This window comes from Saccoglossus kowalevskii, chromosome 17, assembly GCF_978046115.1.
Source record: "Saccoglossus kowalevskii chromosome 17, keSacKowa6.1, whole genome shotgun sequence".
NCBI classification, from domain to species: domain Eukaryota; kingdom Metazoa; phylum Hemichordata; class Enteropneusta; family Harrimaniidae; genus Saccoglossus; species Saccoglossus kowalevskii.
In genome coordinates this window covers 12,738,374-12,753,882 of record NC_140657.1, presented here as the reverse complement: position 1 = coordinate 12,753,882, position 15,509 = coordinate 12,738,374, and the positions used below count along the sequence as shown (strand labels likewise).

At 34.3% G+C, this 15,509-nt stretch overlaps 1 protein-coding gene across 1 annotated transcript; it reads left to right on the top strand.

Moving 5' to 3' along the window:
* The first annotated feature begins 4,795 nt into the window (after positions 1-4,795).
* LOC146732646 (uncharacterized) lies at positions 4,796-8,920 on the top strand. Its single transcript, XM_085491808.1, has 3 exons — positions 4,796-5,007; positions 5,938-6,213; positions 6,360-8,920. Exons 1-3 carry the CDS (start codon positions 4,797-4,799, stop codon positions 8,507-8,509), a joined length of 2,637 nt encoding a protein of 878 aa, XP_085347934.1. The 5' UTR covers position 4,796; the 3' UTR covers positions 8,510-8,920.
* The last annotated feature ends 6,589 nt before the right edge of the window (positions 8,921-15,509 follow it).

The following is a 15,509-nucleotide window of genomic DNA, read 5'->3' as shown; positions in this document are numbered from 1 at the left end:
AGGAGTTGAGTCCCAAGCGACGATAACAACACACGCTAAAAACGCAAAAGCTCATGGGCAGGCGCTTGTTTGTAAACAATGACACGCTATGGCCAACTGACGCATGCGCAGGTGACGACTCCCCCGCTTTAAAACACCCGTACTGTTTTATCATTTTTGGGAAAGTGTTTGTCAGCGAAATTATAACTCATTTTATTGAAAATTAAGCACATTGTAAACACACAAAATACATCTTTTCATAGTAAAACTAAGTGTTTATTGACAAGACATTTGTGAAATAATGTTACCAACTCTATGCCAGAAGAACAGATTAAATTGATTGAATAAAATTAAAGTATAGACTGGGACTTGAATAATACCATAAAACGGCATATCTCCGCTTTCAGTTAACATTATTTACTAATTTAAGAGGGTACATTCTTGTTACAAGGCACTAGAATGTCCCTTGAACTAATCACGTGATCATTTATTTGCATAAATACACTTTATTTGCATAAACTCAAGATGTCCGCCATAGTAATTTACACTATTGATTTCTATAAAAATTATAATAGTAATTGATTCTGCTATTACATACTTGTTTGTTCAATTCTTGTGTGATTTCATATTTATATCGACCCAAAGCCATAATTGCATATTTTGAACCTTAGTTTGTCACTCTTGTATACATACAGTGACATCAGCTGAGCTACCCTTAGCGCCCCGTAGCCGAACTTAATCTATCAGTTGAAAACCTGTTTGATGTCTCGGTTTCAGTAAACGTCGTCCTCGGCCATACAGGCCTTGAAAGTTTTCTAGAACCTCGATCCATAAACAGTCCGTTAGCAATCGTTAGCATCTCGTATCTGTCCTTTTAACTATCAGTAATAACTATTAAAATTAAAATTAAGATTTAGTTGTACTATTTCATAGGGCAAATATACGTTGTAATTTCTATTATATATAGCCTATCTCATAATTAATAATTTCATAATTAATATTTCGAAAAGGTCCGTACAGCTGGCTCTCTCTCCTCATTTGTCATTGATTTGTATATATATATATAATCAACTTCATAACAAACTCTTGTCACAAAGAAAAGGGGGTTTCTTATTCATATGCCAAAATCACGGTGTAACAAAAAATAAATAAAAACGGTACGTACATAATTAAGTATAACTGTAAAATAATAATTAAGTAAAAAAGCAAAATTTACGAAAATAACTTTATCGCATCCTTAAGTTGAATGACTCTTGTGTTGATACTGTGCTCTATTTGCTGTGTATTTATGATCGAACTATTCTCTCGCGCGATTTTGTACCCGTTCATCCCATTATCCACGAGCCCGTGGGTATCGGTAATTCTATTCAGGAGCGTATGTGTTTGAGGTTCCATCCAATTGGGTAGACCAATCAGATTTGTTGTTATTTATGATTATATTAAAATTTCAAATATGGCGTTTTGTTGGCAAACTCACCACCCAGCGATCACTGGCACTCGGTACGTATCTGAGATCACAATAAACAGAAGCTAAAAAGTGGGAGATACTTGTCAGTCGCCGATATGATTGCCACCATCCCTCTAAAAAAAGTAAACAACACTTATTAACATTTAATGGTGTTTCTAATCAAACTGATGAAATATATAAACTACTATTACAGGAATAGAAAAATTGCAAACACAAACCAGGATGGAAATAGAAAAGTGTTTCACGTGATTGCAAGGCGTCTCGGTTTGAATGAGACGTTATGGGTTATAAATGCACATCTTGCGGTCAGTGACTGCAGTAAAAAAGGGCAAGACCCTTTGCCGAATTGCCAATGAATTGAAATAGAAAGTCCAGGCTAAAAAGCACCATAATGCAGGGGAATGCAGCTTTTATATATCACTTTTTGTTCGTATTCAACAAATTACACAATTGTCCACTATTTTGTAGCAAGAATTATGGGTGAAAATTGACATCGGAATCACTTTTGCAAAATATCAAGAAAATGATTTCATCCATAACTTGTATTTGAGAAGTTATTGCATATGTGAATGTTGTCAGCAACTAAATAAGTTTGTAATTTGTTTACTGTTATGTAAACATTTATTTTAGTAAGCTACTCATTTTGATGGCTAGACCAAGCTGGCAAGTATATAATAATCCATCACAGACCAACTATTTGCTATTGATTAGTAATGCTATTTGGATGTTAGTTCGAAAGATTGCAATCAACAACAATTGCTTAGTAATTGCACAGAACGTCGAGCAATAGGGTGCATTTTCCCCATGAATTTATTTCTTCGGCTTGGTGAATTGTTACCAAAAATACCATTGAAGAAAAGATTTTGACTTTGATTTTGTCAAAATTAACTGGTTAATAAAGCTTATAAACATTGCCTCGATAATAATGAGTGTGTTTGAAAGTGTTATTGAAATATAACATAAGATTGAAATGGAAAATATTAATTTTGATTAATATATATATGCATTGTACATCTTTAATCCAAAATAGTTGCCATATTGACTAGGATTACGGCCTAAATATAATGCATTCGTAATTCCAATATGTTTTGTTATTCCGAGAAATGGTTGTGAAAACCTTCACTCCAAATAAGATAGAAAAAATAAATTTTAATTGACAAAAATCAGTTTATGCATAGACGAATAAAACCCAAATTAATAGTCGCAGTTTTTAAACTTCATTCAAATGCGGGAAAATAAAATGCTCATACAGCTGCAGGTTGGGGTGCAGATTCTACATGTTGAAAAGTTTGGGAATGTGCAAGAAAATCATGCAGTGCATAGTTAGAGGTTGACAAATCATTGACCCAATTTTATCACACATTAAATTCAGTTTCAGTTCTGATGGGGCGATTTTCTCAAGGCAGATGTGTAAAAATTTAAGGGTAAATTGTAACTCGTATAAACAGCGAGAATACAACAGTTGCATTTGCAATGTTTGATATTCAGTTGTATTGTCAGCCATTTTTGAACAGATGAATACAGAAACAGCTATATTTAGCAGAATAAATTAAAAATTTGTGGATCGGTGGGTACAATTGAATCTTTCATATCTGGTGATGAAGAACTCGCAGTTTGTAATTTCGATGTTGGAAAATTCTTATTTATTGTCTCGGTGAAAGCAATATTTTGTTTTATTGGGATGACAAAAAAAATCATCAACAGAATCGAAAGATAACTGCAGATAATTTTGATGGGGAAACAGCTTTTGTTTACAGGTACAAATATTTTTGTAGTAGTTCCTGGAGTGTTTGCTTCATTTGTTTTATTTTTATCCGGGTTTCTTTCAGCTAGCTAGAGTATAGTTCTCTTGTTGTCGATGACTGCATTTTGGCTAGAATGAACAATAACAGTAATTATAGAGTGAAATCATTTTCTTGTATTTTTTAAAACATATAAATATTTGATATTTTTCTAAATTATCACCATCATTAAAAAGTATAGGTATTAGTTAATGTTATGCATTTGAATAATGTTGTCAGGATTATTCTTAAAATGAATAAGGTAGAATTTATGTTTAAAAATGGAAATGATGTCATCTGTTTTTGTGAAACAGTGGTGTTGTAGTGGTGAAGTGAACACTAAGCAGGCTGGTGATGGATGGATGGATGGATTGATTGCTGTCTGCCGATGATAGAAAGTTAGTGCACTCAAGTTATCAGGCTTGGCTAGTCTCTAGAACGAAAATAAACAATCCATAGCAAAAAATGGAAATGTTATCCATGTCTAAGATAAAGGAATATGTTCAAAAAGCAGGATGGCTGCAAATCTGTCTTTTATCTGATCACAAGTATATATATATGTATTGCTACATGCATTATGTAATATGCAATCTAATTGGATATGCAAATCACTAGTTACAATTTAATGAGAACAAAGCATAACTCGGTGACTCACATACTGAACTGGATGCCAGATAAAGTTTACTCACACTAATAGTCGTAATCTTATCATTCATGATTTTTTTTGCAACCAGACTCATTCATGTTATACTAAATAGTCTATGTATTTTTTTTTTGATATTTATAACGTTTTTTTATTATTTTGATTTTGTGGTTATAAACATTTAATAAAACCTTTGGTTGATATCCCTATAACAAACATAGGTGTGTATTATGATGTATGTAAGATTACAGACAGTATGGCCAAAAAGGGAAATGGCTGCTAGTCGGTCATCTTTGTTAGGATCATGAAGCTAATTATCATGTATTGTAACATGTATAATTTGAAGACGACACGTATGTTACCGATTTTCAAAAGACAAAATGGTTGCCAGTTGCCATATTTTGGATACGAACACTGATTATCATGAACATGTATCTCAACATGTATAATGTACGTATCAAATTTAAACAAAAACTGACAAAGCATGTCCAAGATACAAAATTTTTCAACAACAAAATGTCTGCCAGTTGACCATCTTTGAACATGTATTCAAATGAGTATAATGACAAATGTGAATGAAAATGTTCCACGAGTCTTTGAGATGTATAACGTCATAAACTTCATAAAAAACCCACATCTTATGATAGCGGATCGTTCAAAAGTAGTGTAGTATAAACTAGACGACCACGCATCTTTCTATTGTGTTGTGCAAACAATTTAATTATGCAGATGTGCTGTCAGGATAAATCTCATTACTTGTCCAATGCATGTATGCATGTAATAATTGCCACTACTCTAAAGTAGGCCGTGTTGTAAGGTAAGTTCACCGAACGAAGTCACGTAATGATAAATTCATATATGACAATACATATCTGGCTTTTAAATGTCATCAAACTGCAAGAGTGAAAATGTGGCTTAAGGTTGTATGCGCGGAAATGCACTGCGCATACGTTCTGCGCATTTGAAGCAGACTTTCAAGATGGCTGCCACAACAAACAAGTACGCTTCGCGATCGCCGAATGCACGCAAATTTAAAGGATTTTTGACCGAGAAAGAGAAGAGAAGAAGATTGGCAGTTATCCAGGCGAACCGCCAACATAAGAAAGTTGCTGAAGTAGTTTTAGAATCAAATTCAGGTACGTACGTACGGTGTCAGTTTACGACGTAAACTTTGGTTGAGTCGTCTGCAACTGTTATCCACAACTCGAATCAATATATTTTCACATTTTATTTGTTTTTATGAACATCAGATTATGCTTATTTTGGGGGAAACAGTGTTTATTTTTTCCTAATTCCTGTTTCACTAAATACAGAAATTGTGATAAAAAAAATATTTGACAACGAAGTTTGTCTGTCGCGTCGTCTGCAGCTTTCATTAATTATGACGAGGTGCCTTCAACGCGAACTGGTAATTTTAACTATACGCACAAAACCCCCAATTTGAGGGCATGATTGTCCTCACACTTCCATATAACCAAGGGGATACAATTTTAACTATGAATAAACAGCATGTTCAAATATTTTCTATATTTTGCTGTTTTGAAATCCATATTTATTTTCCCAGTGTTATAAATTTAGAGCATTGAAATTTCATCTGTTTACTCTTCAGAAAAAAATTAACATGTAACATGATGAACTTGCGGCTGTGTTAAGGAAATTAAAATTAAAATACTTGCATATTATAGTAGATACTTGAATTTTATTTTTTCTATTTGTTATTGTGTCAAATATTTTTGTTCTAAATACATTGTAATATATATTTTTGGACATTTTCTCCCAATAAATGTTTTTTCTGAAAATAAGCCATGACCTAAAAATTATTGTTATTTTTCACATTATCTGAATGTGAGAGAGTTTCTGTTTTGCCTATGGCTCCTTTGGAAATGATGATTTTGGAATAATGGTTTCTTTTTATTTCTGTAAATATTCATACATTTCTTACGAATAGCACAGATAGTATGTTAACATCTTACTGTTGTCAATATCTGTTAGCCAGTATAGTAGTGCAAATTGCATGAAATTTATTTACATGATGACTGTAATGATAATCTGATTTATCTTTACAGAAGTTACTTCAGAAAGTGCTATAAATTGGAATGTTGGACGCAGAATAGTACAGCTGTCTGTTCTAGCTGAGGGATTAAAAGCCTGTGCTGTGTGTTGTGAACACCTTGTTCTGGTGGATTGCCAGGAGGAGAGACGATATGGTCTTGGTAGTGTACTGTATATACCTTGCCAGAGATGTGGTGCTGTAAACCATGTGTATACAGGTTCGACACATAGGAATGCCAAATCAAACCAAGGATTACCTATATTTGATGTAAATACCAAATTAGCCACCGGTAAGATTTACAGGCAAACTAAGGATTCATCTCAATTATTAACCTCTTATGGTCATATATTGGTGATCATACTTTTAGTAATGTAGGGCAGCAAAAACTAATCTTATAAAATGTTAATCTAAGTTGTTTCTTATTTCATAACATAGGAATGGTACACAGTGGAATGGGAGAGACTCATGTGAATAACTTCCTTGCCTCACTGAATATACCGGGTATACACCACAAGACATTAAAGAAAAGAGAAAGAGAAGCAGGTGTTGGTATTGAGAATGTTGCAAAACGACTGTGTGTTAAAGCTCTTACTGAAGAACAAAAACTTAGTTCACATGAAAATCAAGTTGATATTTCCTTTGATGGTGCATGGCAGCGCCGTGGCTCTGGCAAAGAATATAACAGTCTGTCAGGTCATGGTGCTGCTATAGGGGAAGCAACTGGTAAAATTATGGGATATGCTGTGCGTTCAAAGGGATGCAAAATTTGTGAAAATGGGGATATGAACACAAGAAAACATGACTGTCGTAAAAACTGGACAGGGAGTTCCAAAGCTATGGAAGGAGATATTGCTGTTGAAGTGGTAAAAACTATTAACAAAACTAGTGCTAAAACAGTATCTTTAACTATGGATGATGATACAACAACCATTCATAAACTAAGAACAGAAATTAACCAAGATATTGAAAAGAGACCAGATATGAACCACACCAAAAAAGGTCTAGGAAATAAATTATATGAACTTTCAAAAACTCACAAAATATTAACACCACGTGTTATCAAGTATTTTCAAACATGTTTTTCCTATGCTGTTACTCAGAACAAAGGTAGGCCAGCTTTAATCAATAAAAACTTGCTTGCCATTGTTCCCCATGCATTTGGATCTCATGAATCATGTGATCGTAAATGGTGTGGTTACCAACGTCAGCCAGATACTTACTGCCACAAACGTCTTCCATATGGTAAAGATCTTTCTGGGGTAGAATTGCGTAAAGATTTAAAATCTATTTTTGAAATTTATGCTGCATGTGCAAATAAACTTTCTCTTATGAGTTCAACACAAGCCAATGAAAGTTTTCATAACACTGTTGCTTCTAAAGCACCAAAAAACAGACATTACAGTAAATCAGAAAGTTTAAATATCCGCATTGCAGCAGCAGTTTCACAGAAAAATAGTGGATACACATATGTTTGTAGTGTTAACAAAGAAAATGGACTATCTCCTGGAATTGTTTCACAGGTGAGGGGAATAAAACTAGACAATAAAGCAAGAAAAAGAAAGATGCAGACAGAAAACAAAAAATACAAACTTAGACGTATACAATTAAAAGAGGAGCGAAACAAAAAATGTAATGCTACTGAGTTAAGAGAAGGTGACACATACAACACAAACATTGCAATTAGAAATGACATTGATATTACATGTATTCCTGAACCAGTTAATGCTCCTGTAAGTTTTCCAGTAAAAATACTTCAAGATTCTCCTGTTGTTGTATTTGATCTTGAAACAACATCATTTGGTATTGATTCCTCAATTTGTCAGATTGCTGCATCTTATGATGGTAAAATATTTGATGAGTATGTTGACCCCTGTCAGCCAATACATCCAGCAGCATCCAATGTAACTGGGTTGACATATACATGTGGTAAACTGTTTCATAACTTTAATTTAGTACCAACATTATCACAGAAAGATGCTCTTGAGAGTTTTATAGAATGGATTCCATTAAATTCTGTGTTAGTTGCACATAACTGTAAGAATTTTGATGCTAGGATTCTGGTTAGTTCTGTGCAAAGATATGGTCTTTTAGACAAACTGAAACATAAACATTGCTGCTTTTCTGATACGCTCTCTGTATTTCGTGAAATTTTACCACCTCGATCATCTTACTCTGAAGAAAACCTGGTTAATGATTATTTACACACTGAATACAGTGCTCACAATGCAAAACATGATGTACATATGCTTCAACAATTGATTGGTAAATGTAATGTTGACATCAGCCATATTAGTAAACATAGCTTCTCTGTTGATTTTATTATAGAAGCTCTTGAATTTCTATTGTGTAAAAAGAAAAATCTGTCTTCTCTTAGTCAACTAATAAGTAAGAAGGTAATTACAAAGTGTATGGCTGAGAAAATAGCTGCTTCTGGTCTGGCTTTTTGTCACTTGAACTTGGCTTATAGCAGAGGAGGGATAGATGGATTGGTGAAGTTGCTTAGTGAAGATTATTTTGGTCATCCACGGGTAACCAAACATAAAAAAACATTCTTGTCACTATCGCAGTTTTTTGAAAAGAAGTAACTATATTTAAAACAATGATTAATGACTCTTGTGATATTTTTTTAGTTCACTAATCCATCCATTCATTACATGACTTCTTTGAGAACACTAGACTGATATTTGGTATGTAAATGTCTCATAGGGTGAAAATGGGATTATTCATGCAATGTTGGCATATTTTCTGAAAAGAAAACACTTTTTTTGTCCATTGAAGGTTATTGTATCTAAATATGTGTATTTATATCCAGATTTAAAAAAAATTAAATACATACAATTGTATATTAATAAAATGATAAAGCAAGTGTTATATGATTTTAAAATATGTGAAATATTTAATTATATTAGTATTTATGGACCACTTTTATTTATTTATCGATATATGAATATTTAAAAAAACAGAACACAAAATAAATATTACTTACAATTAAACAATACTGATCTTTTTGTCACTTCATGTATGGTAACACTAGTCATACTCTGCCTTGTATGTATGTTACAGCACACCACACCCCTCCCCACCACCATACACACCTGTGCCCTAACTGAGAATACAATGCTTTCATCAGTATCCCTCAGAAGAAAATAATACTTCAGTGCATTAATAGTGGCTTGACTTTGAATTTCTATATTTCCAATGAAAGGTAAGAATATTCTCCCAAGCACCCAGCCAATATATATAAACTGTACTTCATATATAAAACAATATAATCTACTGATGTTGGATGTACATGACCATATTTGATGTACCCCGGTATGTATATTGACAAGGGGACTGGCAAAGGTCAAAGGTCACGCAAATGATCCAACATGGCCACCAAGATTATTGAAACTGACAATTAAACTAATTATTTCTCAAAAAGTAGTGCATTAACATACCATTTTCAATGTATAATATGGAATAACTTCATAAGCACTCGACATATACACAATTTCAAGAGATTTCCATGGATGAAATTTTTTGTAGGACAGTTTCTATGAATTTTTTTATCTAAAATACAAAACCAAATGAAGGAAACTATTGTTTTCTTTAAATAGGTAATTTCTTAAATTCATTAGAATTGAATTTAAATATGAACTCATATTATGTGCTGATAGGATAAAACCAATTTCAGTAAAAATGTGGATTAAGACCGAGTATAAATGACAACTTAAGTTATTTATTAAAGCTACTTAAAAATGCTGACTCAGCATAATTGTGAGTTGTGTATCTTAAAAATTAGTACATTAACCCCATGTTTTTTTCTTTTCTATGAGTTTAGAGTAACATGTCCTGTACACCTGTAGTATTTTAAACGATTTTCCATGGGTTTTTTATTTTGTAGCATACATCCTTAAACTCTTTCTTGTTCTTTGTTCTCTCTTTATATTACAGGCCTTTATAAATAGATTGTTTACTTATTATATTCAGTAGTCGCGACTTTGCAAGGCTTTAACCGTGAGACACATCCCTGGTAATCACGTGATCGTGCTAACGACTGCAGCGATTGGCTGATCGTATATTCACTCTTCCACGCCCTAGAATGTTATTGTAAAGTTTGTAAGCTTTGGAAACAGAGAAAGGAGATAAGTGGACAGCGAGGTGTGACGAGAACCCGTGCGTAACACGGAAAATTAATTTGATCAACACTAGCGATAAATTTGTTTTCCACTACCTCAAAGGTCCCTCCCTACCAGCCATCAACGACCAGTTCACAAATTTCCGTCAAACTGAAAGCCAATAAAATCTTATCCCATTCAGCAAGAGACCATGTTTACCATGTCCAGGCCAATCTATTGGTGGACAATAGGTATGCCATGGTAGTGATAAATCTAGTACTAGTTCTACTATACGTCCAATTTCTTCAAATACAGGATAATGTAATTTTAATTCATTTATTAAATCATTCTTTTTAACTCTAATGGCATGCCATTGAAATTGTGGTGTTATTCCTCTTTTATCTTCATAGACAAACAATATAGGTTTTGGTATATGTAAGATTGATTTATGGTTTGTCATGTCGGTTTCAGCTAACGGTACGATATTTGTGAATTTAACTGTATATGTGATTTGATTCTCCAACTTTTTGCATACATGGATAGGTAGTGTGCCTTTCTAGAATCGTGTGTTAATATTGGATGATCATGTCCTACATATGACCAATTTGGTGTATATAAAAATAGGTTTTGTCTTTTTAATTTATGATCATGTGTTGGATTTGCATCTGGTCCGTAATCATCTCCTGCGTGTATTTGTAAACCTGGTCCACTTGCTTCTTGTCTATCAATATATATTGGAAATGTATTTGCAAATGTACAGGCGATTTTCCCTTGCGATTAATCATCGTACACATTCCCTCAAAGACACTCCTTGCCATTTCGCAATTGTGTTCGCTTAACACAAACTCATTTGCCATAGCTATGCGGGCACACAAGCAAATTTCAAACATGAAGTTTGAAGCACTTTCGTTGCTGGTCTGGATATTGCCCCAGAATCTGGCAATATGATGAAGAGGGCGCATAACCCAACTCATCCCACCATTGCTATCTCCCTTGAAATACAGTAAGTTCTCTTTGGGTTGCCGTTTGTCAAACCATTCTACAATTGTATACAGAAAATCCCACATGTTTAAACCCTGATGACAACACCAGCGTTCGTACCAAATAATAGACTCTTCAATTGACAAATGTATATTTCGATCGGCGTATTTAGAGTTATCGATATTTCGTAATTCATGGCACAACTCACCAAACTTCTTGCGCAGCACGTCACTTCTGATTGCTTCTACTGCTGTGCGGTACAAGTATTCGGAAACACTTCGGTGCCAATTCTCACGAGTTTCTTCGGTAGCCTCCGGGTCTTCAGTCACTTATCTTCCAAAGTTGGGTAAGTCAGTCGGGTTATATCTTTGTACCAATCCCTTTACAAAAGAGAGCATCTCTTCATTATTCGTTTTTTTTACATTGCACTATTGTCTTCCATTTCTTCCATTCCATATCCTCTACTGTTGTGTTATAAATTAGCAGTTTCTCTAGGCTTGTCTTGTTAGTAGTAAACAGCCATTTTTTTCTCCTTTGAAACCCCTTGTATGTATGCAGCAAATGAGGAAGGCACTTTGCAAATTTGAGAAATCAAATGAAAGTTTGGTTCATTTTCTTCCCAGGATAGTTTAGCCTGTCGGAATGCCGCCATCTGCCGTACATCACTGTTGTTACCAGTAGTCGCCATGACATGGATATGAGGATCTTTGTATTAGCTACATGGATCTTTTTCGCTATCATGATATGCCCCATAACTGTCGATTCCTTTGGACTCTAAATAGCAGAATAACATCTCGGTCGATCGGAGTAGTTCTTCTGTTTCAGCTATCATTATGTCGTTGTTTGTGGCCAGTACTAAGCGAAACTTGGTAATAAAAATCACATAGCGAGTATCATCTTCTTTTACCGGTTGTCTCTGTTGTTGGAAAGATGCCGTGTCATGCTGCGGCTGTCTTGGCGTAAAGTTGTTGGCTCTCATGAAATGATGAAAATACATAGTTGTGCTCTTGTACTTACGTGTTGCTCCGATCATGTATAGCGAGTAACTGACTAAAAATTTTAAAATCCTTCCTTATCCCCCGCGCGATCGAACGTTCGCGAGATTTAGAATGCGTGCGCGAGTCCGGTTCCCCGCAAAATACCACGCGTTACGCGCGTGCGTGCGTAGAGGCGTAATTCTAAGTGCGTCACATTTCTTGGAACTTTGCCAAGAAAAAAAACTCCTTAGAGGACCTCCTTTCCTAGTCATTGGTTGACTGTTAACAACCATGGCTAAAAATAAAAATCGCTAAAGATTTTTTGTTACCCGATCCCCATTGCCAATGCACCTCCGTTATGTGCAGTAGCTCTTTTTATATAAAATCACGGTTGTTGTTTATTTTTATTTGAATATTAGATGCAACCATTATTTTATGGGGGACAACGGGTCATAACTTGAGGGGAGTTAACAGCCATGATTTTTAAAATGCCTTGATCAATAAGAATCTAAGTTACAGGGAAACACTATTTTGATTTTTCAGTGGGCCAATAAATGCATTTGACGGGGAAATATAAAAACTCTACCACAACAGCAATTAAAACAGCTTACTGCATTATAAGTATCACTTCCCTGTCAAATTAGTGGTTCATACTTATTTGAATTCTATCACACCTTGCTAGGCTCAAACTTCCATCCAATCAGAGCATTCCAAATAAACTTGATTCCCCACAAATACTAGAGGGTGCTCTGACCAAAAAATTGCCATAATTTTAATTAAAAGAACTGATATATATATATATATATATATATATATATATATATATATATTAACAAAGACCAAGAACGAGATGATCGATAATTATTTGCATAATGATATAACCTCGTCGTTCGATTGATATTTACATCTGGGTAAAATATCTTGCGTGTATTTAATTTTTTTACTGTTTATTGTTTATTGTTTTAGCAAAATTATTAAGTTTGACTTGTGTTAGAATTGAGAATCCAGACTAACGGTATATAGGTGGTATTGTAAAACTTTATTCAAGATACGACTTTCATGGAGTCGATCCAGAATAAAGTCTCGAGACAGGACAAGGAGAGTTTTCAAGCCAAGTACGGGAGTTGTGCGCTTCAAGTGTCCAACACAAATTATATTAGGTACACCCACGTGACCAGATCCTACGTGTCACACTTTTCAAAGCGACCAATAAATTAAATAACACCTATGCATGCGCTATGCAGCAGGTTACAAGATAGACGATGACCGGATAAGGGACAACATCAAAAGCTCAATGTAGGATAAAAAAAAATTAATTCCTTTAGTTTTTTTCCCAAATACCCCACTGAAACTTAAATGATAAATGTAGATAATGGTGTCAGACTACATTTAATTCACCATTAAATACAAATTGATAATCGGACAGTAGTATGGCATAGCAGTTCTAGGTCCATGCCTTCATTTGACACACATATTTACACGAGGACCATCTCGTCTTGGATATTTTTTTTCATTTTCTGTTATTTCTGTCCATGATTGGTTAAAAAAAAAAAGTACAAATACTCCAAGATTGTTTGTGACTTCATTAAAAAATTAAATTGTTTTGCAGGATGGAAACATTTTGAGGTCACCCCCCAAACTCAAAGTAAATAAGTTTCTTCGATCTTTTGACGTCGTCCCTAAGTATGAATTGGATTGGCGTAGCCACAAGAAAGAGGATTTAAGCCACATTTCACTCGTGCAGTTTGAAGACATTTAAAAGCCAAATATTGCGCTATCGAACTCACAAGAAAACAGTATACAATGCGATGTGGACAATAATAGAATGTGAAAATTTGCTTTCTCTCAATCTACAATAAAGGGGCAAAGTAAAACGCTATCAGTATTAAAAAACAAGCAGCCTATCGGCTGAGATAGCTCCGTTGTTAGCAATGCACATTTCAATTAAAGAACTGAAGACATTAGAAAATGAACAATATGAATAGTATCAAAGCAATCGAACTTACAGTTTTTAACAAGTCGAAAATATCACTTTTTACCAAAAATTACAAAAATATTCACCAAAATAAATTAATTAGAGAATTGAAGATATCATCACAAAATGAACAAATCTGAGAGAGGTCCACATGTAGTACCTATATATGTAATATCAAAGCAATCGGACTTACAGTTTTCAACAAGAAGTCGAAAATATCACTTTTTACCAAAAATTACAAAAATAGTCACCAAAATTAGAGAATTGAAGATATCATCACGAAATGAACAAATCTGAGAGAGGTCCACATGTAGTACCTATATATGTAATATCAAATCAATCGAACTTGCGGTTTTTAACAAGTCGAAAATATCACTTTTTACCAAAAATGACAAAAATATTCACCAAAATTAGAGAATTGAAGATATCATCACGAAATGAACAAATCTGAGAGAAGTCCACATGTAGTACCTATATATGTAGTATCAAAGAATTTGGACTTGCGGTTTTTAACAAGAAGTCGAAAATATCACTTTTTACCAAAAATGACAAAAATATTCACCAAAATTACAAAATTGAAGATATCAACATGAAATGAATAAACCTAAGAGAGGTCTACCCAAGGTACATATACACCAAGTATCAAAGCATTCAGGCTTGAAGTTTTCAAGAAGCCGAAAAAGTAAAACATTGACACGGACGACGGACAATCACTCATATGATAAGCTCCGCTCGACAAAGTCGACAGCGGAGCTAAAAATCATTTTTTTTTTAAATTAGGTGATGTGATTTTTCTTTAATCAGGTCTCCAAGATTCAACAACAAAAATCTTTCACATCCAAATAACTGCATTATGTTATGCCAATTGTCCACAATTCTGAGAAAACCACTGGTTAAATAATTCGTGCTGGTCATATGCCTCACACTAAATTGTCTCCATTGCATAATGATTGATGCCAAAGGATAATTGTTCATTATACTTAACATTTATTGTACATTTACACTTTACAGTGTTTGTGTGATTAATTCAACACAAGCATACATGGTTTTCAATATCAAAATAGCATTTCATTGTAGCGTATTACGAATACTGAAGCACATTGCACATGGGAGATGCTGTTGTCAGAAGAGGGGCAATTCAACTGTGGTTTGAAGGAGAAAGTCTCATACCAGAAACAGGTATTGCAGAATACTCATATATTGTTTCTGAAATACCAATACCAAATGAAATACAGTAAATTGTTGAACAAGTCGATTGCTAAAGGGCTCCACAGATAGCAGCTGTTGATGACAATGTAACAGAGCCAGCGTTAATAGCATCTGTCATCACACTTTTAACTAATGTATGTCTTGCAATCTATGTATTAACACTATGATGTTGTGTAATGTATGCATGAATACCAAGATGTCTTGTAATGTATGCATGGATTAGCCCCGAGTACAGTCCTGTAGGTTGGCCTCCTTCCACTGATCATTCGGCCCCCACAGTCCTGAGAAGTTGCACATCCAGAGGATTCGCGACAGGGTGGGTGAAAGCTGTACAGTATTTGCT